Below are 23,238 nucleotides of genomic sequence, written 5' to 3'. Positions count from 1 at the left end.
AATATAGTAGTATATTGACCACTTTTTAAAATGCCACTCAATTTCAGCATGCATTTTGATAAGACACCAAATTAAGTTGTCCTAGACTTCATCAGTATTTAGTGGTAAATGATGTTTACTTAAATAAAACCTCCATTGAGGAACGGGGTAGGCATGCGAAAAATGGAGGAACTTTGGGAAAAGGGGAGGGAGAACAGGGAGCAGGTATGGGGGCAGGAAAGACGGTGGAATGAGATGGATATCATTACCCTAGGTACATGTAGGACTGTACATATGGTATGATGCTACAATGTGTACAACCATAGAAATGTAAAATTGTGCTGCAGTTGTGTACAATGAAACAAAATGCAAATCCTGCTGTCATATCCCTAATTAAAATAAATAAATAAACATCCATTGACAAAACTCAGTGATTAAAAGGCATTAAGTAAACCTCAGGTATTTGTTATGAGGCCAATCTACTCCTGTGGAGGTTATATACATGACAAAATCAACCTGTTGTTAACTCTCTTAAACAAAATTTATGTTCATCCTACATGGATTAGGATGAATATAAAAAAATTCATCTTAATGAATAAAAAAAATTGTATTTATCCTACATGTTATAGAGCTCATATTCACATTTAACTAAACATGCCTAGTAAAACATTTTAGGACCAAGTTAGTTAACTGTTCCATTGCTGTTATAACAATTGCCACAAACCTGTTGGATTAAAACAACACAAATATATCACTTACAGTTTTAGAGATCAGGTATCTAAAATCAGTTTTACTAAGCTAAAATTAAAGTGTTTGGACACGATAGAGGAGAATACTTTTTCTTACCTTTTCTAGCTTCCAGAGGCTGCCTGCATTTATTAGCTCTTGGGCCTTCCCCCATCTTCTAAAGCCAGTAGTAGCATCTTCAAATTTCTCTCTTACCCTCTTCCATGTTTATAGGACCCTGGTGATTACATTTGACCAGAAAATCCAATATAATTTCCCTATTATAAGACTTTTAATCACATCTGTAAAGTCTCTCTTGCTCTGTAAGGTAAACAGTCGAATTTCTAGGAATTTGGATATGGAAATCTTTGGGGGGGGGCATTATTCTGCCCTCCATACAGATAAACCTAACAGTAGAGTCACTGACATCAAAATATTTGGCCATGCATCCTGAATTTGTTGTAGTTCAAGGATTTAGGATGTTAGGCAGAATTATGAACATAAGAAAGGGAGAACCAAGTGCTAAAAATTAGAAGTTGCTCCTTTGCAAAAGAAGAAAACATTTCCAGGTAAATTTAGAAAATAAACTATTCATGAAACCATTCTATTAAACATATCACTTTACAGAAGCTGGATCAGAATTCCATGCAATATCTGGCTCATTTTTGGAGGCTTGATTATCATTTTGACTTTGATTAACCTTGTCAATGTAAGACAGCTCAAAATGAGCCAGGAAATGAATAGCATGCTTTAAGAGATGAGAAGGGAGAAGGAAGTCAGTTGATCTTTCTAAAATTTACATGCTGGACACACATCTCTGTGTAGAAGTAATCCAGTTCCAAATTGGAATTAAATTGATATGTATTCATTTTGCTTCACTCAAAAAAATATACACATCACATTTCTACTACAATTGGACATTAACAAGTGATTCAGTCCCTAGAAGCATTTTCTTAGAGCAGATTTGCATTTCAGAATTCATTAAAGTCTATCTGCACTCTCTGTATAATATCCAGTATTGTTCATGGATAATGTGCCAAGGCCAGGACATTGTGCTGGACATCAGTGATTGCCAGAAGTAGAGATTTTAAGCAGGAGTGGGGTCATGTCATCCTTATATTTTATAGCTCTTATAGTATACTTAGTAAATGCTTCTTAAATGGAATATATGAAATCCATATTTTCAGATCATTGTTTCTCATGTGTAGCTAACTTATCTTCATATGATTAAAACAGACCTAGGAGGTGACAGTTTGCCTTAACTTTGAGTACTTGAATACACAATTGTGTTCATATAGATATAACTGCTGTGTGCTTTCATGTGCTCCTTTAAGAGCAGTCCCAATGGGATTGTCTGAACCACTATAGTTGGTTGTCAAGCTCTGTTCATGAGGCTCCTGATCCTCAGTGATTAGAAGGCATTAAGTAAACCTCAGGTTTACTGCCTCTGGGGATGCCACTATATGACCAGCAGAGCCACCCCTTATATTGGACAGAGCCCTGAACTACACAGCAACTGCTTCACTTGAAGGGGAAGGAAAAGAGAGCCAGGGGAAGGAGTGAGAGTGGGATGGGATGGGGTGGGAAGTGAGGAGTGAATGGCAGGGGAAATGTAATAGAAGTTTTTAAAAGAGAAGATATTAGGAATGGGAGGCATCCTGAAATTAGATGGGAGAAGAAGAAAGGAGGAAGAAGGAAGAAGCAAACTAGGGGATTAATAGAGCCCTGTCTCTGTCATTCATTGTTGGTCTCACTGTGGAAATATCTGATATTCTAAATAAAGACAATCCATTTTTAAAAGGTTTCAATAGTATCCTCAGGATATCTGTATTAGAAAGTAATATTAAACATTCTCAGGATTTTTTTGGTTAGAAAACATCATAAATCTATTTCAAAATTGGTATTTCAAATATTTCTTCTTTTTCCTATTTTAAATCATCCTTCTCCTTTTCACTGTTGTAGATACACATTCCTAATTAGTACAGGTTGAGTATTCCTTGTCTGATATGCTTGGGACTAGAATTATTTCAGATATTAGGATTTTTTTATATTTTGAAATATTTACATATGCATAAGATATCTTGGGGATGAGACCCAAGTCCAAACACAGAATTTATTTAAGTTTCATGTATACCTTATATACATAAGCTAATGCTAATTGTATACAATATTTTTAATGGTCCAGCATTTTGGCTATGATCTATCACAGGAGGTCACAACTTAAGTGACCCACAACTTAAGTGGATTTCCACTTATGGCATCATGTTGGTGCTCAAAAAGTTTTGAATTTTGTAGTATTTTGGGATTTTGAATTTTCAGATTAGAGATGCTCCACTTGTAGCAAATTTTTTAGTAAAATCTTTTATGAAGATTTTCTCTCATCCTGTCTTTGGTGAAGTTGTTTCTCTTTCCTGTTAAGATTCTTGTGCTTTTTCACATTTCTGTTCAATCTGTATTTTCCTTCTCAACTACTTTCTTGATTTTTGTGAGGTTTAGGATTTTTTTGATTCATTGTTAGTCTTTTTGTCTCTCAGCAAGTCCCATTTGGGTTTTTTCTGAAACAAGTGCTTTGAAGTGAATTTCTCACTATTCCACCTGGAAAATCCCTCCAGGCTTCTCTCTCAACCCTGCTGAGCCTGGAAGCCATCCCTGCTGGGCTTGCAGGGCTCAGGGCCCACAGGTAGTTTCAGAAGGGAAGGCAGTTGCAGAGCAGGGCACTGTGCTTACCCAGAATCCGGGGCAGAAGATAGCCTATGAAATCTAGGAACTGGCACTCTCATGTCTGAGAACACTGGGCTTGTCATTATTGTGCAGTGACCTTTAAGTCCTGCAGGGTTTGGGCCACTTTGTCCATCAAGAAGACCTTTGATCCAGGCAAAGTTGGGTGCTAAGCGGAGTATTCATGTTTGGAGGTACAAACGTAAATAAAGGAGGTTCTCAGCCCCCAAGAAATTCTCATCTTACTAGGAAGAGGCACAAATAATTCAACAAACATTTGTCAGTCAGATACCTACTCTGTTCTTGCTATTGGGAGTACCATAGGGCCAAGCTTAGCTCTATTTTATATTGATTTTTATGGTCAGTTTGGGGCATTAACAAACAACTGTGATGGTAAGATAGGAGTTACTGTTAAGTGGAGCACATAGAAGAGATGATTAGCTAGGGATCTCAGGAAAGGCTTCTTGGATGAAGCGGCATTCAACCTGAAAACTAAAGGGTTAAGTAGGAGCAGGGAGGAATAATTAGAATATACTGAAATAAATGCTATCTTGGAGATGCCTGCATCTTAAATGGCCAGGAGGGGCAGCAACATGTTTAAGAACTCAACTTTTATCACTATTCTCTATAAAGGCAATTAATCTTTGTTTTTTATTTGAAAAGGTGATATGCTTGATCTTTTGAAATGGAGAACCCATCCAGACAAGATCACAGGCTGTCTCTCTAAATTAAAAGAAATTGATGGCTCGGAGATAGTAAAGGTACATGTTATTTCATTACCCATCTTGGAAACTTACAGAATAAAGAACATTTGGAGGGGAAGCACAAATAGTTTTTTATTCATTCATTTACTACTTCTTTATCCAATAGTTTCTGCAGGATACACTGGATACCCTATTTGGAATTTTAGATGAAAATTCCCAGAAATATGGGTCTAAAGTGTTTGATTCTTTGGTAAGTTCAAATTCACTCAATTATATTGTAATGATTGTATCTCTCAGTCTTGACTTTCATGAGGCTGTTTTAGAGATGCAGTTGATAATGTGTTTATTTTTAATGGAACAAAAAAAAATCTCAATCTGCATTTGGTTTTAAAAAGCTCATTTTTTTTTTTTAGGTTCACATAATAAATTTGCTGCAAGATAGCAAATTTCACCACTTTAAACCTGTAATGGACACTTACATTGAGAGTCATTTTGCTGGGGCCCTTGCATACAGGTAAAGCCGTTTATCTTGTAATTCATTTAGAAGCAGTTCCTTTTGAGCTTGTCTAAGCAGAAGCAGCTGTATAGGAACATTTAAAGGGGGTGCAGGAAGAAATGAAGCACAGCATCTGAAGTGCCTCTTGAGACATCTTTCTTCCTCACACACCCTTCTTTAATTGCTAGGACTGATTTTGGTTGAAAACAGAAAAAAAAAAAAACTTCCTGAATTCTATCTCTGAGACCTAAAATATAAAGTATTTTCTTCTTGTCTCTATTTAACTTGATGTTTTTTAGTCAAAAATGTCTGGTTATTTCATTTCAAGGCTTCATTTAATTACTGTATTCCCTGATGATTATGTATATCTTTTTTTTTTTTTTGGTACTAGGATTGTATCCAGAGTCACTTAACCCTTGAGCCACATCCCCAGCCCTTTTTATATTTTATTTAGAGACAGGGTATCCTTAAATCCAGGGCCTTGCTAATTTGGTGAGGTTGGCATTGAACTTGTGATCTTCCTGCCTCAGCCTCCTGAGCTGGGATTACAGGTGTGCATCACTGCCCCTGAAGATTATCTTGAAGAAAGAGATACGGACAGGAAAAAATCTTTGCCTTCGTACCTGCTTGAAAGCATTCATTCATTCAGTTGTTAATATCTACTGAGTGCCTGCTTCATACTAGAGCTTTTATTTTGTTCTGATAATGTGAAGACTTGGTCTCTCTGGCCTCAAGTCATTTAGTTTCTGGAATCTACCCTTTGATGGCTGTTCCTCATTTCCCACCAACTTGGATGATGCAAGTAAGGTTTAGAGTGAATGAATAGTGCTTAGCTGGTGCCTTCTCCCAGGCAGCTTAGTTGACAATTGCCAGAAGGCAACGGCTTCTCTCTTTCAATCCTATAAATAACACCTTTCTAGTTTTGGGCCCTGTTTAAATATAACCCTGAAGTTCTGTTTCCTCACTCCAGTGCTGTCATTGCTTTACTGTCCACATTTCTACCTTAAACCTTCAGCACCTGTGGGCATGTACATACACAATTCACCAGTTCCCAGAGGTGAGCTCAAAGATCCTGGGAGCAGATTTTTACCTGCCTCCCAATCTAAGTGACATATAAAGGTAATCACATAAGTATTTGATCAGCTTGAGTATTTCTGACAATGACATATTATACTTAGGTCTCCAAAATTTCAATAAACTAAGATATTTTTGTAAGACTTTACCCTCTATCAGGGTGATCCTCTATCAGGGTGATTTACTGCTAAGGTGAAATGTAACAATAGGAATAGTTTTGAAATGTTGGCCTGCTCAACCTAACAATTTGGGTCCCAGTATAAGGAGGTCACTGCTTCTCACTGAAATTGTCATTGGAAGATAGAAGACAAGAGTATAATTTCTAATACTTCAAGTTGGCCAGGAAAGCAAGATAACCAGTCCTAACGAGGCAGATAAGGCCTGTGCAATCTTCTCAAGCTGTAGGTGGTTGGGAATTTGCTGACATCTTTAAAATAGCACTTCCTGCAGCATCTACCTCCTAGCATGTCCGGATATTCTTTTCTGACCAATACAAAAATTCCTGTGTGATCTTTTCTCTAAAATGGCAACAAAGGTTAAAAAGGAAGCTGTTGCCCCTCCCAGAACAAAGTCAAAAGAAAGGCTTTGAAGGCCAAGAAGGCAGTGCTAAAAGACATCCACAGCCACATGAAAAGAAAAGACCCACACATTACCCACCTCCTACAGCCCAAGACACTGTAGCTCCAGAGGCAGCCCACATACCTTCAAAAGAGTGTCCCCAAAAGAAACATGCTTGACCATGCTGGCATCATGGAGTTCTCCCTGACCACTGAGTTGGCTAAGAGATACAAGACACACACCTGTGTTCATTGGGAAAGTCAAGGCTGAAAAGCACCAACTGACTGTGAAGTGGCTCTCTGGCATTGATGTGACCAAGGTCAATATCCCATCAGTCCTAATGGAGTTCAGAAAAAGTCATATTTTCAAGAGGCTCTTGATTATGATGCTTTGAATATTGCCAGCAAAATTAGGATTATCTGAATGGATCCAGCTAGCAAACTCTTAGTATACATTTTTTTTAATCATTAAAAAAAAAAAAAAATCGTTGTGTGAACTGTTTCAAGAAATTAAGAACTGACCAAAGTTGAATGTGGCAAGAATGTAATCTTAAGTGTCCTAGGTTGTTTATTTGCTTTTTAAATTTTTTTTTGTTTTTTTTTTAATTTTTTTATTTGTTTTAATTAGTTATACACAACAGTAGAATGCACTTATATACTTTGATATATCATACATAGAAGGGATATAATTTCTCATTTTTCTGATTATATATATAGTAGAATCACATTGGTCATACAGTCACATACATACATAAAGTAATAATGTCTGCTTCATTCTACTGTCTTTCTTATCAACATACTTTACATACAAACAGAGATACAAAAATTGTGGTATATATGTGTATTAAGAATTGTAATACAAAAAAATAAAAAGAAGAAAAAGAACATTACCTTAGATTAAGTAGACGGAAGTGAAAGGAGGGGAAGGCAGGGGATGTGGGGATAAGAAATTTTTTGTTTCTTAAGGCTAAATCTACTTTGCTCCTCTAGAAACGTTTTCTAAGGTGCACTTTGGCAATAAGACTTATTATTTTTTTCATGGCATGAGAAATCCATGGGGGTGTAGCTTGGAGTTTCAGGTATTGCTTTTACTCTCTTTTGCCTGCAGCTGAAAGGTAATCCATCCATCTGCTCATGTGATCAGTGGGGAAGAAATCCCAGCTAGCAGTTGTTCAGGGTTAACTATAACATCCCTACTTCCAGCCACTTGCTTGGCCAGAATCCTTTTCTCCAGTATTTGTGTTCACTCCTTTGAGAGAGCATTGCCAGAAACAGGGTGGGGAATGGAATATGTTTAGATTAAGGGGAATTTCAAGGGGAGACAGCACATTTTCTCTCTTTAGCTTCAAAAAGGGGTAGTGACATTGATCTACAGGAAAATATTATATAGCAAATTGACAGAAAACTATGAGCCTCACAGGGAAATAAGATTCTTCATGATGCACATATCAGGTTTATTGGCATTTCATTGAAAGTTCAACCAGTTCTACTTTGTGCACATTTCTCCCTGTATTTTAGAGATCTCATCAAAGTTCTCAAGTGGTATGTGGACAGGATAACAGAAGCAGAGCGGCAAGAGCATATCCAGGAGGTGCTGAAGGTAATAGCATGCTGTTGAAAACAGATAACATATTCTAACAAAGCTGTGGCACCGTGATGCTTAAACTAATTGGTCTCCTCTACATAGACAGTAATTGGTGATGATATGTTACTGACATTCCAATTCAAGGATCTTAATCAGCTTATGCTGCTCCAGAGCTGATGAAATTCAAAAGGGACTTTGCCAGGCTTGTCCACTGGAACCTGCTCAGGATTGAATCCTTGCCTCTCTGGCCTCCTGGAAACTTGAAGTCAAATGCCTGAATGTCAGGGGGAAATGGCCTATGAAAGAAGACTGCACATGAGCAGTTAAGCTTAGAAGTTCCTGGCTCTTGTTTCTGTCCACCTGACAGAGACCATCTGAGAATCATGCATCTTAAATTTTAAGAGAAAATAGGTTGTAGAGCAAGGATCACAATAAGGAAACCTGAGGCTTCACTGGGTCTCATGGTTGATGCCGTTCCTATCTCTGGGCCTTATATATTCCATTGTATTTGGAGATACTAATGTCTGACTCATCAGTGTTCAAGGACAATACAAATTCTCAGTGGTCTAGGTCCCACCCTGGTAGTCTTCCTGTTGAGTATCATCCTATGTATTATAGGTAAAGTATTCATTTTAGGAAACAAGCATTGTATTCGTTATGAATTTTTCATTTTGGTCTGCTTGAAGGTAAAATGCCAAGTGACAGGAGTACCTACCAAAGCAAAATCACTTTTTTTTGTTATCAGGAATTGAACCCAGGGCTGCTTTACTACTGAACCACATCCCCAGACCTTTTTATTTTTTTATTTTGAGACAGGGTCTAAGTTGCTTAGGTCCTCACTAAATTCCAAAATCACTTTTGAAAATCAGGTATCTCTTCATGGACCAAATCTAAAAAGCCATCTGAGGATCAAAAATATTCAGCATTCCTGAATTCAGCATTCGTTCAGAATTATAAAACATTTTAAATTTTCTGTATATTTATTAGACATCAGAGAAAAATGGCTCTTACCCCTACAAGTAAATACATTTAAAAATCTCACAGGACCTTGGTGTTTGAATCAGTAGTTGAAAAGTCTGATACTATACCATGCTTTTTATGCTGTGTCATGGTTACATAAATACTCTTGGCCTCCTTTGAAGCTAACTTTTTAAACTTTTCCTTTTCAGGCACAAGAATACATTTTTAAATACATAGTTCAGTCCCGAAGGCTCTTTTCCCTTGCCACTGGTGGGCAAAATGAAGAGGAATTCCGCTGCTGCATTCAGGAGCTCCTTATGTCCGTCCGTTTCTTTCTTTCACAAGAGAGCAAAGGATCTGGAGCATTATCTCAGTCACAGGTAATTTTTTTTCCATCTCTGCTGAATGGAGGAAAACTGTGAATGTGATCTGGGTTTTCTTTTTTGTTTTGTTGTTGTCGTTGTTGTTTTACACAGCAGCATAACTGAAATTCCCCACCAGAAATCCACAGCTCCACAGTTCATATTTATAGTCTGATCATCATTGTGAATAGACTTAAGCATCCCCAGCTCTGAGCACTAGCCTTCCCTAGATTGCCTTTCCCAGCCCTTCCGTCTGCTTAGAGGGGCTGTTGGTTGCCTGCTCCTTGTTTCAGTTACCAGGATGCATCCTGCTGGTCAGGCACATCACCATCAGCCTCAGGGGAGGAATTGTAAGAGAGCCAATCTATTGCAATTCTTTCCCCCAAGCCTGGCACTGCATTTTCATCTATTGAGAATCATTATATTGGACTTCACTAAACTGCATGTTGTTTTGTTTTGTTTTATTTAACTTGACTGTAATCATCCTGGGACTGACCTTGTAAGACCAGAGCTGAGTTCATGCTGCCAGGTTCTCTTACCAGGTGTAGCCTAACATATTGCTTTTTGTTTTTTGTTTTAGAACAGGATCCATCTACTTTCCAAATAGCATGGCCTTGCACATGTTTCAAGAGATAATTCTGAATATCTTTCTCTATACTTTCTCAATCCTTCTTATGTACTTCTAATTCTAATGACTTGGTTTCAAATCTGTCAGAAGAAGCAGGCTCTGTTCATCCTCTCGAGACCAGAGACTTTTAATCCTTGAGCACATATCAAGGGAGGTGAGATCAAACTAGATCCTTAATGGTTTTGACACAATTTGGTGACATGGGGCATTTGGAAGGCATAGTATATGATAGCAAAAACAGCAGAGATAATAGAGCTGTGCTTTTTCTGACAGTTTATTGCTATTCTGGTCACATTCTCTTCTGTACAGTGATGGACTCATCTTCCATCTGGGCAAGGATACAACACAGGCTCTTTTAAATGTCATCTTGGCCTCTCTAGTCAACAGCACAATCACTGCACTTCAGGAACTTGCCAGAGACCTCAATATCAAATGCCCAGTAGCCAAACCCTACTTGAAGTAGTCGATAATTGAGAAGCATAATCCAGCAGGCTAACCACATGTTCCTTTAGAGTTCCCATCATGTTTCCATTTCTACAAAAGCTATTCGTAACTTGAGTTTTCATCCTAAGATTTCTCTTTACTGGTTTCAGAGACAAAGTTTGCCTAATTTGAACCTGAAAAATATTTTCTTACTCTTAAGAGTAACCTTAATTCATGGGTTCTCACTTCCTAGGCATTCTAGAGGTTTCTAACCCCCTTTAAAGCTATCTTTACCTTAGTTGTATTTCTATTGAACCCTAACCATCCCCATAAGGTGACTCGGGCCACTGTGGTACTGCAGGGAGAGTAGTTCTGCTTTTATTTTTGTAACACACTGACTTCTATTGCTCTTGGTTATTGACATTCTATCTACGACCAAGTTTGAGAAACAACTTTGGCACCTTTCCAGAATTGTATTTGAACTGTGCGCGATGATACATGCCTGTAATCCCAGCAACTCAGGAGGTTGAAGCAGGAGGCTCACGAGTTCAAAGCCAGCCTCAGCAGCTTAGTGAGACACTATCTCTAATAAAATATTTTTAAAAGGGCTGGGGATGTGGCTCAGTAGTTAAGTGCCCTGGGTTCAATCCCTGTTACCAAATAAATAAATAAATATATAATCATATTTGATTTTTCCCTTAACTGCCAGATAAGACATAAAGCCAACTCCCAAAACATAATCATATTTGATTTTTTCCTAATCAAGAGATAATATACAAAATATGTGCAAGGCTTCTGAATATCTTTAAAAATTTTTCTGAAGTCATTCTTTATTGTTTTGTACAATATCCTTTACCCCTAAATTTTGATGTGATAATTTTCTTTTTAGTTTGATGCTAAGAAAAAGCTCATATAAAATGATAGATTGGTGAGGGTTTTTTTTAATATTTTTTAGTTGTCAATGGACCTTTATTTTATTTATTTATATGCAGTGCTGAGAATCTAATCCAGTACCTAACACATGCTAGGCCAGCACTCTACTGCTGGGCCATCACCCCAACACCCTAGAGTGATGAGTTTTTTAATGAGTGCATGGCCCTCTATATTTTGGGAGGAAGGGGAAGGCCATACTTCTCTCCATATCAGGTTTCCTTGTGATCCCACACCTTTCTTCACAAAAGCAGGGTGTCACTCATCTGATTGATTCAGTGTGACCCTTTTCTGTTGTTGAATAACAAATGACCACAGCTTAATGACTTTAAATAATGCTCTTTTATGGGGTCACAATTCTGAAGATTGGATGTCTGGTTAGAGTTCATTGAGTTCTTTGCTGAAGGTCTCCCAAAGCTAAAATCAAGGAATTGGCTTTGATGTCTTATCTGGCGGCTTAGGAAAAGAATATGCTCTCAGGATTTTTTTTAGGCTGTTGGCAGAAATCTTTCCTTGTGTTTGCAAGACTGAGGTCCGCTTCCCTTGATGGCTGTGAGCTGGGGCATGGGAGATACTCTTGGCTTCTAGAACCACTGGCATTCTTCAGCATGTGCCTTCTCCATCGTCAAAGCCAGCAAACATATGCTGAATCCTTTTCATGCTTTGAATCTCTCTGATTGCTTCTGCTACCAGCCAGAGTAAACTCTGTTTTAAAGGTTTGTGATTAGGTTAGGTATATCTATATAATCGATATTTTAAGGCCAACTGATTAGTAACCTTCATTACGTCTGCAAAATCCCATTTGCCTTATAGCATAATATAATTGTAAGAACGGTGGGAACAAAGGTCATTGAGGGTCTTCTTTGAATTCTCTCTATTACATCCAGAACCAAGGATATTCATGGCCTTGGTTTTTCTATCAGGTTGCCTTGAAGGTAGAAATCCAGTTTTCTTGATCAGTTTTGCATTTCTTCCATGGCTACAACTCAGGGCAGAGCCTACTCCTTTGAGACAGAGGAGCCATCCCAGCAATCTCTCAGATTGGATCAGTGGACAGCAGCCCCACATCTGTCTGTTCTGGTCCTAGTAAGGAGGTTCATTTAATGTCATGGCCACAGCCCAGCTCTGCAATGACACTTTCCTGGGTACCTCTGCCTTGGGCAGTACTAAGGGCTAACTCACTGGGGTAGCAATGGTTTTTGGTTTCCCATTCCATAGACAGACCCCTGCTCCAGGATCCCCTGGAAAAGAAAAGGAATGACAGAAAGTTTAAAGGCCCAAGATATTGCTGTAAATTCCTGCTGATTATTTTTCCCTATTTGTCTTGGCCACCAGGAAGGTCAAAACTAAATTGTACTTTTATTTTTATTTTCAGTAAAAACTCTTAGCTTGCCCTAGTACTTCTTTCTGTCCTTGTCATAAAGTCTTTGTTTCTTTATCCTTTTTAATAGTCTTATTACATATGTAATAATAAAAAAAGTCAGGTACTTTTTTGAAGTAAAAAAGATGTAAATAAAGAATTAAGGGATAAATTAAAGGGTACATGAAGAAAATCAACTTATTTGACGTTTTAGTAATCTGAAAACTAGGCTCATTTTATTTCATTTCATTTGTATTTTACTTCATTCATATGACTCAGCTCTTTGCAGAGTACATTGAAAGTTATATAAATATAGTCTTTAACAGAGATTACCAAGTTATTGACTTTAAGTAAGAAGTAAATTATAATTTTTAAGAGTCAAGAGCATAATTGTTAGCTCTTTGAATTTGAATCATCAGCACATGTAGACAGCACTCAGTTTCCATGGTGTTGACTTTCCCTGGCTGGGCAGCCAGTGAGCTCTGTAGGCTCAATATTAGTGGAAACCTGTGCCGGCTTCCCTCACTGACTGCAGTTAAGGCTGATTGACAGCTCCTTCCATTGCCTTCTGTTTATGGAATTTACAAGAGCTGAGTTTGTTTTGATGTTCAGTCGTAGCCCGATTTTTTAAGTTATGTCTCTCAGGAGTTGACATTGGCATCCATTTTTTCCATATAAAATGATCATAAGCTTCCTTTATTGACCAGAAAATAATTGTTCTTAGTCTTTACATACACTTTTTGGTTTATAATAGATCATGAAGTGATGCAAGAGATTGTTCAATTATCTTTTTTATTTTACAAGTGGTAAAACTAAAATGACTTTCCAAAGTCACAGTGTTGATTAGAAAACAAGTTAGTACTTTATTTAACCTGAGCTTTCTGCCCTGCCCTGTGTTTTCTCTTAAATCATAAATTGAATGTTTTAGGGAATCAATATGTTCAGCCTCTTAGAGATAAATGAGATTAAAATGACCATTTCAGAAAGCTTTGCCAAAACAGAATGAAATCCAAGTGACTGCAATCCAGGTCTTAGTAATGCATTCATTCTCTTCTGTCACGTTGTCTTTTACTGATTCTGTGGGGATTTTGCCAATCATTTTGCTAATGTGATTTTTAGATTCTCTTAGTTTTTATTATGTTGTTTCTTTGCATATTCCTAAAAACTTTCTTCTGTCACAGATCTTTTCTTTTCAAATTTTTGCCTTTTTAGTTTTGGTAACAGAAATATTTTGTATTCATGTTCCTTCCATTTTAAAATACTGTCACAATTCTCATGATTTATCAGGGAATTGATTTAAATTTCTCTTCTCTTCAAGGCTGTGTTTCTGAGTTCCTTCCCAGCAGTGTACTCAGAGCTGCTGAAGCTCTTCGATGTTCGGGAAGTAGCCAACTTGGTGCAGGACACCCTGGGTAGCCTGCCCACCATCATGCACGTGGATGATTCCCTGCAGGCCATTAAGCTGCAGTGCATTGGCAAAACTGTGGAAAGCCAGCTTTATACCAATCCAGGTAGGCTGAGTTCCAGATAAAATTATGTCTCTAGAAGACCATTATATACCTAGTTTGTGGTCAGCAGAACATGTTTTTTAAAAAATTAAATCACTTTCTCAAAACATTGTAATTTGTATGACAGATTTATTTAGTGGTCAAATATAAAAGCATGACTTATAAAACATTATTTCTAGAAAGAATGAACGAGACACAGTGGTGTATGCCTATAGTCCCAGATCCTCAGGAGGTTGTGACTAGAGGATCACCTAAGCCCCAGAGTTGAGGCCAGCCTAGGCAACAACAGTAAGATCCTGTCTCAAAAAAAAAAAAAAGGAAGAAAGAATGAAAACTAATGGTTAAATGTTTTATTCTAATCATAACTACTTGTAATGTAACGTGATTTTGGGGGGACTGTTTTTTTTCTAGATTGTTTTTAATGTCAATAAAAATGTAACATTTCCTTCAGAGGTTTTCATAAGCACCCATATGATCCTCGTTTTATCTCTTGTTTTTCAAAGTTTTCAATTGATTTTTGTCCTGACTAAAACTATATGGAAGTTTTATGTGCTGTCATTTTTTATTTTATCTCAATAGCAAGTAATGTTACTAAATTGATTTTGTCATAATTTCTGTTACATAATCCCATTGCTTCTTGATTTCTTCTCATTTTTTTCCTAAAGTAAATAAGAGTAAATCCCCACCTCATATTACTTTACTTAAAGAAGTTTTCATCAGCTTCATTAAGTAAAAAATCTTTTTATAGATTCTAAGAATCATTTCTCCACATGAATACATATATGTATGCATACATAATTCTTTGGAAATAGGATTTCCAATATACTAAACAAACCTTTTTTACATTATTTTATCATAAAATGTAATGAACTGACAAACAAGAATAGAGCATAATATGAATAAATCATAAAACATCTTAACATCAGATATCTGATTTAGGACTTTTATCAAGAAATTTATCAGAGGCTGGGGTTATGGCTCAGTGATAGAGCACTTGCCTAGCACATGTGAGGGGCTGGGTTGGATCCTTACCACCACATAAAGATAAATAAATAAAGATATTATGTTCATCTATTACTAAAAAAAATACTTTAAAAAAAAAAGAAAGATGGGCTGGGACTGTAGCTCGGTGGTAAAACTTGCCTCACATGTGTGAGGCACAGGCTTCGATCCTCAACATCCCATAAATATAAATAAATATACTGTGTGTTCATCTACAAATAAATAAATATTTAAAAAAAGAAAGAAAGAAATTTATCATAGATGTACTCAAGGTCTCCTGTGTGTACTTTCACTTTCTTCATACAAATTTCTAGAATATCAGAGATTCTGGTTCCTATATTCTAGACCTTTATTACATAATTACAAAAACAGATTGTATCCGTTTTTTCTTTCCTGATTTTTTTTTATCTTTTTGTCCTATAAAGATAACATTCATGTTGTATGTAATTCTTTGGAGTGCTTTTTATGATTTTAGTAGTATACTTTTATATCACTGTTGTATCTTATTATACTGAAATAATATATCATATTTAATTTATTGTTTTTTCCAATTGGTGAACTTCTCCCCTTTAAAAAAAAAAAAAAACTCACCCTAGAGAAAAGATTTTTTTGTAGCGTTTTTCAAACTGCTCCTCAGAGTCCTCAGGATTCTGTTGCAAGGGTCTAGAACTCGTCCAGGGTTGGGTAGATAAGTGCAGAGTAGATGAGGTTCCCAGCCAGACTCCCCAGTCTAACTCAGGCACCAACTCTGCCTCACCAAACTAAGGAAAGTTTGTTGCTGTCTCTGATTTCTGCCATATTTCTCCCATACTGACCAGATAAGTTTTTGTTAGGTTAAACTCTCATAAAAGAGTCATTCAGGTAATCAAGATAGTTTTAAAGTGTAAGGAACTTATTTGGGGGAATTGTGTTCATTTATGCTTCTGTGAGATTTGCTCTGTATATGGCCCTGTTTCCTGTTTCTAAACCCCACAGGCAGTATAGAAAGCAAGACTAGATAGATTGTAAAGACAAGAAACTGCTACCTTCCAGGAATAAAAATACTGAATCTTTGTGGAAGTAGATGAGAGTATTTATTTATTGCCCAGTGAAGGGCAAAAGGACTTATGATGCAGGATATGTAGATTCTGCAAGGTCTGAGCCAAGCCCTGAAGGAGAGTCTCTGGGTCAAGGTTGTGAGGTCAGTGATTGTGGTATGGTGGCATGGAAAAGGACAAGGGGGCAGGGAATGTATAGGATGCTCCCCTTGGAGGATTATGATGGAGAAGCAAAAGCAGCTCACAGTCAACATGAGAGGAAAAGCTTTCATGCCCCTGCAGGGCAGGGCTTGACTTGATGTTCACTAACTCATCGCTGAAGAAACAGAGACTGCCATGTATAATTAGAAGGGCACAGCGCATCAGAAGGAAGCCTGTCTTCACGGAGAAAAACAGCAAGTGACCTGAAGGCCTTCCAGGGCTCAAACTCCCTTGTTTAAATCACGTGGGTCTGTGTATTAGTGTTTGGGAAACCTGGAAAGGGTTTCTGTGTCAGTAACCTTGAATCTAAGGGATAGATGAGCATATTTTTCTTTTCCAGTTGAAAGAGGAGATTTTTATAAGGAAAATAAAATGTGCAGTGAAAAAAGCTGACCCTACAAATGTTGTGAAGAAAAAGGATGTGTTGTCTTGGATGGTGGTTAGAAGACTATTCAAGTGGAGGTGGAAGAAGAGGGTCAATATAAAACTGTGTAATTAGGGCGCGGTGGGGATGCAAAGAACCCTAGTGCAAGAACTCCCGGGATAAGCCCACTCCAAATAATGGGTAAAAGATAAAGCCTAAGACTTTTTATTTCTAAAACAAAATACAACACATTCCTAGGATAGAGGAAACATTTTTTTAGAGAGAATTTGGGATTAGATGCCCTAGTTTCCCCAAAGGGACTATATACAAATAACGAGAAATAGGTACATTTTTTTTCTTTTACCCTAAAGAGATGAACAGGTATAGAAAGACTCATGTTTTGGAGATAGTTGTGCTAAGGTACTTTCCCATTGCCGCTGTGTTTTAGTCCGCTTTTTCACTGCTGTGACTAAAAGACCTGGCCAGAACAACTGTAGAGAAGGAAAAGTTTATTTGCAGGCTCATGGTTTCAGAGGTCTCAGTCCATGGACAGCTGGTTCCATTCCTTGGGGCTTAAGGTGTGGCAGAACATCATGGCAGAAGAGTTTACAGGAGGGAAGCAGCTCTCATGTTGATCAGAAGGCAGAGAGAGAGGCTTCGCTCACCAGATACAAAATATATACCCAAAGCCACACCTCCATTCCCACCTTCTCCAGCCACACTTCACCTGCCTTCAGCCACCATCCAGTTAATCTCATCAATGGATTCATTCATTGATTGGATTTTAGGGGTAGTGTGGGATTAAGATTATCATGACCCTGTCATTTTTCCTCTAAACCTTTTTCATTGTCTCACACGTGAGCTTCGTGGGGACACTTCACATTCAAGCTATAACACACTGTAACAGCAACCACAAACTTAGTGGCTTTGAACAACAAATTTTCTTATCTTCTTATTAACGTAGAATAGAACTCTGGTTCTCATTGGGCAAAACTCAGGATTGCCAGACAGTATTTCTTTTTGGAGGTCTAAGGAACCATTCATTTTCTTTTCTTAGTTTTTAAAGACCACTTGCATCCCTTGGCTCATGGTCCACTTCTTTCCTCTTCAAGGTCAACTGCACAGCATCTCCAGATCTCTAACTCTGGTTCTTTTGGCTCTTTCATGTATGATGATCCCTGAGATTGCATTGGCCCCTATGTATGTCCAGGATAATTCCTCATCTTGATATCTTTAATTCAAGTGTATCTGCAAAGTTTCTTTATCCATAACACAGTTCATAGGGTCCAGAAAATTAGGATATGGACACATTTAGGGGACTGCGTTCTGCTTACCACACATGCATAGAGGAGACAGATTCAAAAAGCAGTGTGATGCATCAATGTTTATAGCAGCTCAATTCATAATGACTAAACTATGGAACCAAACTAGGGGCCCTTCAACAGATGAATGAATAAAGAAAATTTAGAATATATACACAATGGAATATTACTCAGCCTTTAAGAATGAAATTATGGCATTTGCTGGTAAATGGATGGAGCTGGAAAATATCATGCTAAGCAAAATAAGCCAATCCTAAAGAACCAAAGGCTCAATGTTTTCTCTGATAATCAGATGCTACTTCAAGATAAGGGTGTGGGGGAGTAAGAAAGAATAGAGGTACTTTGGATTAGACAGAAGGGAGTGAAGGGAGGTGAGGGAGTATGAAGAGAAGAAGGATAATAGAATGAATTGGACATTATGACCCTATGTGCATATATGGTTACATGACCTGTGTAACTCTACATCACAACCAGGAGACTGAGAAGTTATACTCCATTTATGTATAATGTGTCAAAACGCATTCTACTGTCATGTATAACTAATTAGAACAAATAAAAATATTTTTTAAAAAGTAGAAAAATAGAATTCAGACTAAAAACAAACTAAAAGCAGTGTGATGGCTAAGCTCCATATAAGAAGGTAAAAACCAGAAATATAAGATCATGTTTCTTTATTGAAAGCAAAAGAAATGAAAGAGAAGTGCTACAGTTGTGTGAGTATACACATCCTGATCAGATAGACATTAAAATGATGATTTCCTGATTAAAATTATAAATCAGAAATGAGGGGCAAGATAAAATAGGGATAAAGACATTATAAGGAATCAGCTGAATCCATATACAGCTAAAAATAAGAATCTGAGAAAGTGACCCCATTTTCTTATAGGTTTATATTATCCAGAGAAAGTAGTAGAGAGCACAATTAACCTACGTTTTAAGAAAATTTAATACATTTTGAAGAAAATGACTTTTGATGTATAAGCCCACCAAGAGAGATCTAAGAAGTTCTAAAAGTTAATTTTGTACTAGAATCCAATATTAGGCATGGTTCTCCAGAGAACCAGAACCACTCTGATATATGTACATATAGAAAGTGATCTATTATAAGGAACTGGTTCACATGATTATGGAAGCTGAGGAATTCCAAAATCTTGGTAAGCAGGAAACTAATGATATTGCTCCAGTCCAAGACCCAAGGTCTGAGAAGCCAGAGAACCAATAGTGTAAGTTCCAGTCTGGGTCCAAGTCCAAAGGCAGGAGAAAACCAATGCCCCAGCTCAAACTCAGCCAGGCAGAGAAATGTTCCCTTCCTGCCTTCAGCAGATTGGATGAGGTTCAGTCCCCTTGAGGAGGACAACTCTGCTTTATCCAACCTACCAATTCCAATATTGGTCTCCTCCAGAAACACCCTAAGAGACATACCCCAAATATTGTTTAACCAAATATATGAGCATCCCATCTGCATGACTGCAAATTATTCCCAGTTGAGTTTAGATTAGAAATTAACATGGAGAAATGATGAAAGAAGGACACATACTAAAGTTAATACCAAAAATAGGAAATGAAATATTATCATGGGAAGATGCAAGCCAGATGGAGTTAAGGGTCATTGAGCAACTTCATGGTTGGGCAAAGCAGTCAGGAAGACTGAATCATCCCTCAGTAGCAGTACCAAGGTTAGACCCCTAGGGCGTCTAACCCAAACTGAAGGACATAGCTAACATTTGGAACCTGAGTAGTTGGTATTCAGTATCTAAATCACCTGGGGTCCAGGCAATTTTATTTTAGGCATTAAAAATTGGTGACTCATTTTCCCCTTTTTTGCCCGCATTTTAATCTTTTTGTTTCTTGAAGGCCAGGAATAAAAGGGTCTGATGCATTTATTTGATGCATAGAGATTGGGAGGAAGAAGGAAGCATGGATGCCGGGAGCAGAAACAGGTAGTTTAGGGCATAGTAGTCACAGGTAAGGGGCAAAATCTAGGCTTTGCAAGGTCAGATTCTGCTAGAGCTGTGGGTTTGACATTCACTTTGCATTTGTCCCCATTATGTGGTACATAATGATTTATTTATCAGAGATCTGCAGTCACTGCTGAGCTTTTTCTTGCTAAGAAAAAATTATATATATATATATATATATTTCTGCTTGGGCATTATTGAGCAACTTGTTAAGCAAAACCCAGTGCAGAAAATAGAAATAAGTATAAAAACCTAATGCATTTAGCATGTGCCATTGGTGAGAAGTATGCTGGGGTTGCTTACTTTTGTCTAGAGACTAAAAAATCGAATGTTTTATGGTAGGGATTTTGTTAAGAAAGTGATGAAATATATGTGTGTGTGGGTGTGGGTGTGGGTGTATGTGTGTGGCTTTTTGCTAAAAACTCCCTAGTCATCATGCCCAATTTTATAGATTTGAAACAAGGCTGCAATAGAAAATAAGGAAAGGGTGAGGGGATAAAGTAGAATACTAGACTATTTTTAAGTATGTTTAAGGGATGTTTGATTAGGTTTATCTTTTAATTTCATAACTTCAAAAATAATATCATACTGCCGTTGATGGTCTCCCATCCATTAGTAACTTGCATTTCTTCGAACTGTAGTTCATGTGCAGTTTAGTGTTGGTTTTATTGCGCTGCAAATGATTAGATATCTTTCGCAACTGAAAATGCCATTTGTTTAAAACCATGGGCTGACAGAGTTCTCAAATTTGTACTTCTAGGCCAGATCTCACCTCTGAGCTCCAAACCTAAATATCCGGCTGTCCTCTCAGCGTCTCCATATGGATGTCTCCATAGGCTTTTCAAACTTGGTGTGTCTAAAATGGAAGCCTCAGGATTTTTCTTTCTAAGCTTATGTCACTGTGTCTCTGTAGATGGCAACACCATCCACCTAGAAACCTCAGAGTCATTCTTGAAACTTCCTTGTCCCATTTTCCCTTTATCTGCACCCAAAACCCAGGCTTCCTGGGTGCCTCCATAGCATCTCTCACATCAGGTCCCTTCTTCCCACCCTGCTTGCCCCTCTCTAGTCCAGACTGTCCCTGGCTTGAACTGCCTCCATCCTTCTACACTCACTTCCCATAGCTCCTTCTTCCTATCTACTATGTAGCCAATGTGGCCTTTGGAAACATCACCAGACCCAGCTCCTCACTCTCAACCCACTTGTTTTTTTTCCGTTTGGGGGGCATGCTTCAGAACTGATTTCTAGGCTTATGATCTGGCCCTGGCACATACCTCTACTTATGTCCTTGTCTCCTTGCTCTATCTGGAATCCACTTTCTCCAGCTCCTTCTGACCCTTGTTTATCTCCAACTTCAGGGCTCAGTTAAACTTTCCTTTTCTCAAGAGATCTCCTTTCTACACTGTTCACCCCCATTACCACTCTCAGCATACTGTGTTTTGTTTCTAGATTGCCCAATACAATTCTTTTTTTAATTATTTATTTATTTTTTTAAGTTGTTGATGGACCTTTATTTTATTCATTTATTCATATGCGGTGCTGAGAATCAAACCCAGTGCCTCACACATGCTACGCAAGTGCTCTACCACTGAGCCACAACCCCAGCCCACCAATACAACTCTTAACTAAATGAAGAACTGCATATTCAGTTATTTAATGTCCATCTCCCTCCCCCATACCAGAAGGGAAGCACCAGAGAACAGGTGATTTATTTACCCAGATCACAATTGTGTTTCCCATTTCCACAATACTGACAGGTGAGTAGCAGCTTGGCAGATATTTCTTGAGTATATACTCTGTACTGGGTCATGGAGTTAGGATTAGGTACAATAGTTAAAAATACTGAAGAAATGATGTATATTAAAAGAGATAGAGAAGAAAAAGGAAATCTTATTGGAAAAGCAACTTCTGAGCTAGGAATGAGCTTGAGAACAGTGGGGGTAGAGGTAGGAGTTCCAAGCCAGTAGAGGGCACAGTTGACATAAGTAATAGTGCACATAGCATCAATTTTGCATTCACGGTTCAACTGAAGCCAGTGGGTGAGATCTATAAGCTAGAGACACAGATCATCCTTAGAGCTGCACTCTTGTTTTCCTTTTTATCCCAACATAGTCTAAATCTGCAGTGCTTCACATTCTGAGTGTGTGCTGTCTGTACTCTAGCCATAGGGAGGTCTTTTCTCAGGTTTGCACTATCTCTGACTTTGGCAGTTTATGTCCCAGTGGCTTTGATCTGAGTTCAGGCTTTTGTTGCTCTGGTGCTTCTCTGCAGTTAGCAGCTCTGCTATTTGCAAAGTTGTATGGTATTGAATGCTCCCTTACCCTCCCTCCTAAGGCAGCCACACAGCAGCTGCCTTGGTGTCCTGCTGACACCCAGCCCCTACCTAGGCCCAGTTTGTGCAAAGAGATAGGTAACTCTCTGTTCCACATGGGACTCTCAGGCAACAAAGCTTGTTGATAGAGGAGGCAAAGGTACACTTCCTCACAATGAAACTAAAGGAAAACTCCTATCAATATTTCTCTACCTACTAATCCCATGCCCTTGGGGAGTTACAGTGGGGAGCTGGCTTTATGTACTACAGGCAAAGCAAAAAGTAAATGAGACATTCCCTTATCCATTCAAGGGAGACAATATAGTGATCTTTACCTGGGCCATGGAATAAATGTAGTGACACTTTAAAGGGCAGAATCTGCATGACAGATTGTTTTGATAAATGTGTGGAAGATTAGTGTATGTTCAACTACAGGGGATTTTGGTTTTTTTTCTTTCTTTTTTTTTTTTTTTTTTTTTTAGTTATTTGAGAGGATCCTACTTGATGGGTCCAAATGTTAACTTTTAAAGGTAAGAATTAGCATTTCAGCCAGTCAGCTTATTTGGCATTTACCTGCTGATTCTATTATTTGCCGACTGACATTACCCTAGTAATGAAGAAAAAGCAAACCTGCAGACTAGATATTCACGTATTTCTTTCTTAATACACTATATACAAATTATTTGTCTGTGTTCTTGCAGAAGATTTTTTTTTTAACAGTTGGCTGCCAATTGAATTTTTAGAAATCAAACTCAACTAGCTGCAGGAACAGATCAAATAAGCGTTAGCTTCCTTTCTAATTAAACATCACCAGACAGTAATTCCTGGCTCTGCAGCTTTCAGTCTCTTTTTCCTGGTTCTTTTTGTCCAGCAATTGCTTTGTAAGTAAGTGAAGTTACTGATGAGAGTCACTGTTTAAAGGAGGCTTCAATGAATGATTTTACAAGTTTGGATTTTAATAAAAGTATGAATGCTTGGCCCTTATGTCACTGGGTTTTTGTGGTAAATCTAATTCCAAATGTCCTTTTTTGAA

At 37.8% G+C, this 23,238-nt stretch overlaps 1 protein-coding gene across 4 annotated transcripts in view; it reads left to right on the top strand.

Moving 5' to 3' along the window:
- The window catches only part of Dock4 (dedicator of cytokinesis 4), a 457,617-nt gene that overhangs the window by 318,529 nt on the left and 115,850 nt on the right, over positions 1 to 23,238 (top strand). For all 4 annotated transcript variants that reach the window (XM_058576081.1, XM_058576082.1, XM_058576080.1 and 1 more), the window contains exons 18-23: positions 4,087 to 4,184; positions 4,294 to 4,377; positions 4,541 to 4,641; positions 7,773 to 7,854; positions 9,009 to 9,179; positions 13,821 to 14,013. In XM_058576081.1, the coding sequence (XP_058432064.1) occupies positions 4,087 to 4,184; positions 4,294 to 4,377; positions 4,541 to 4,641; positions 7,773 to 7,854; positions 9,009 to 9,179; positions 13,821 to 14,013 (729 nt within the window). The remainder of the gene's footprint in view (positions 1 to 4,086; positions 4,185 to 4,293; positions 4,378 to 4,540; positions 4,642 to 7,772; positions 7,855 to 9,008; positions 9,180 to 13,820; positions 14,014 to 23,238) is intronic.

Source organism: Marmota monax, unplaced genomic scaffold (assembly GCF_021218885.2).
Source record: "Marmota monax isolate L192 unplaced genomic scaffold, Marmota_monax_Labrador192_F-V1.1 WCK01_AAM20220418_F8-fsc00139, whole genome shotgun sequence".
Taxonomy (NCBI): domain Eukaryota; kingdom Metazoa; phylum Chordata; class Mammalia; order Rodentia; family Sciuridae; genus Marmota; species Marmota monax.
This window is presented reverse-complemented; position numbering and strand designations above follow the sequence as displayed.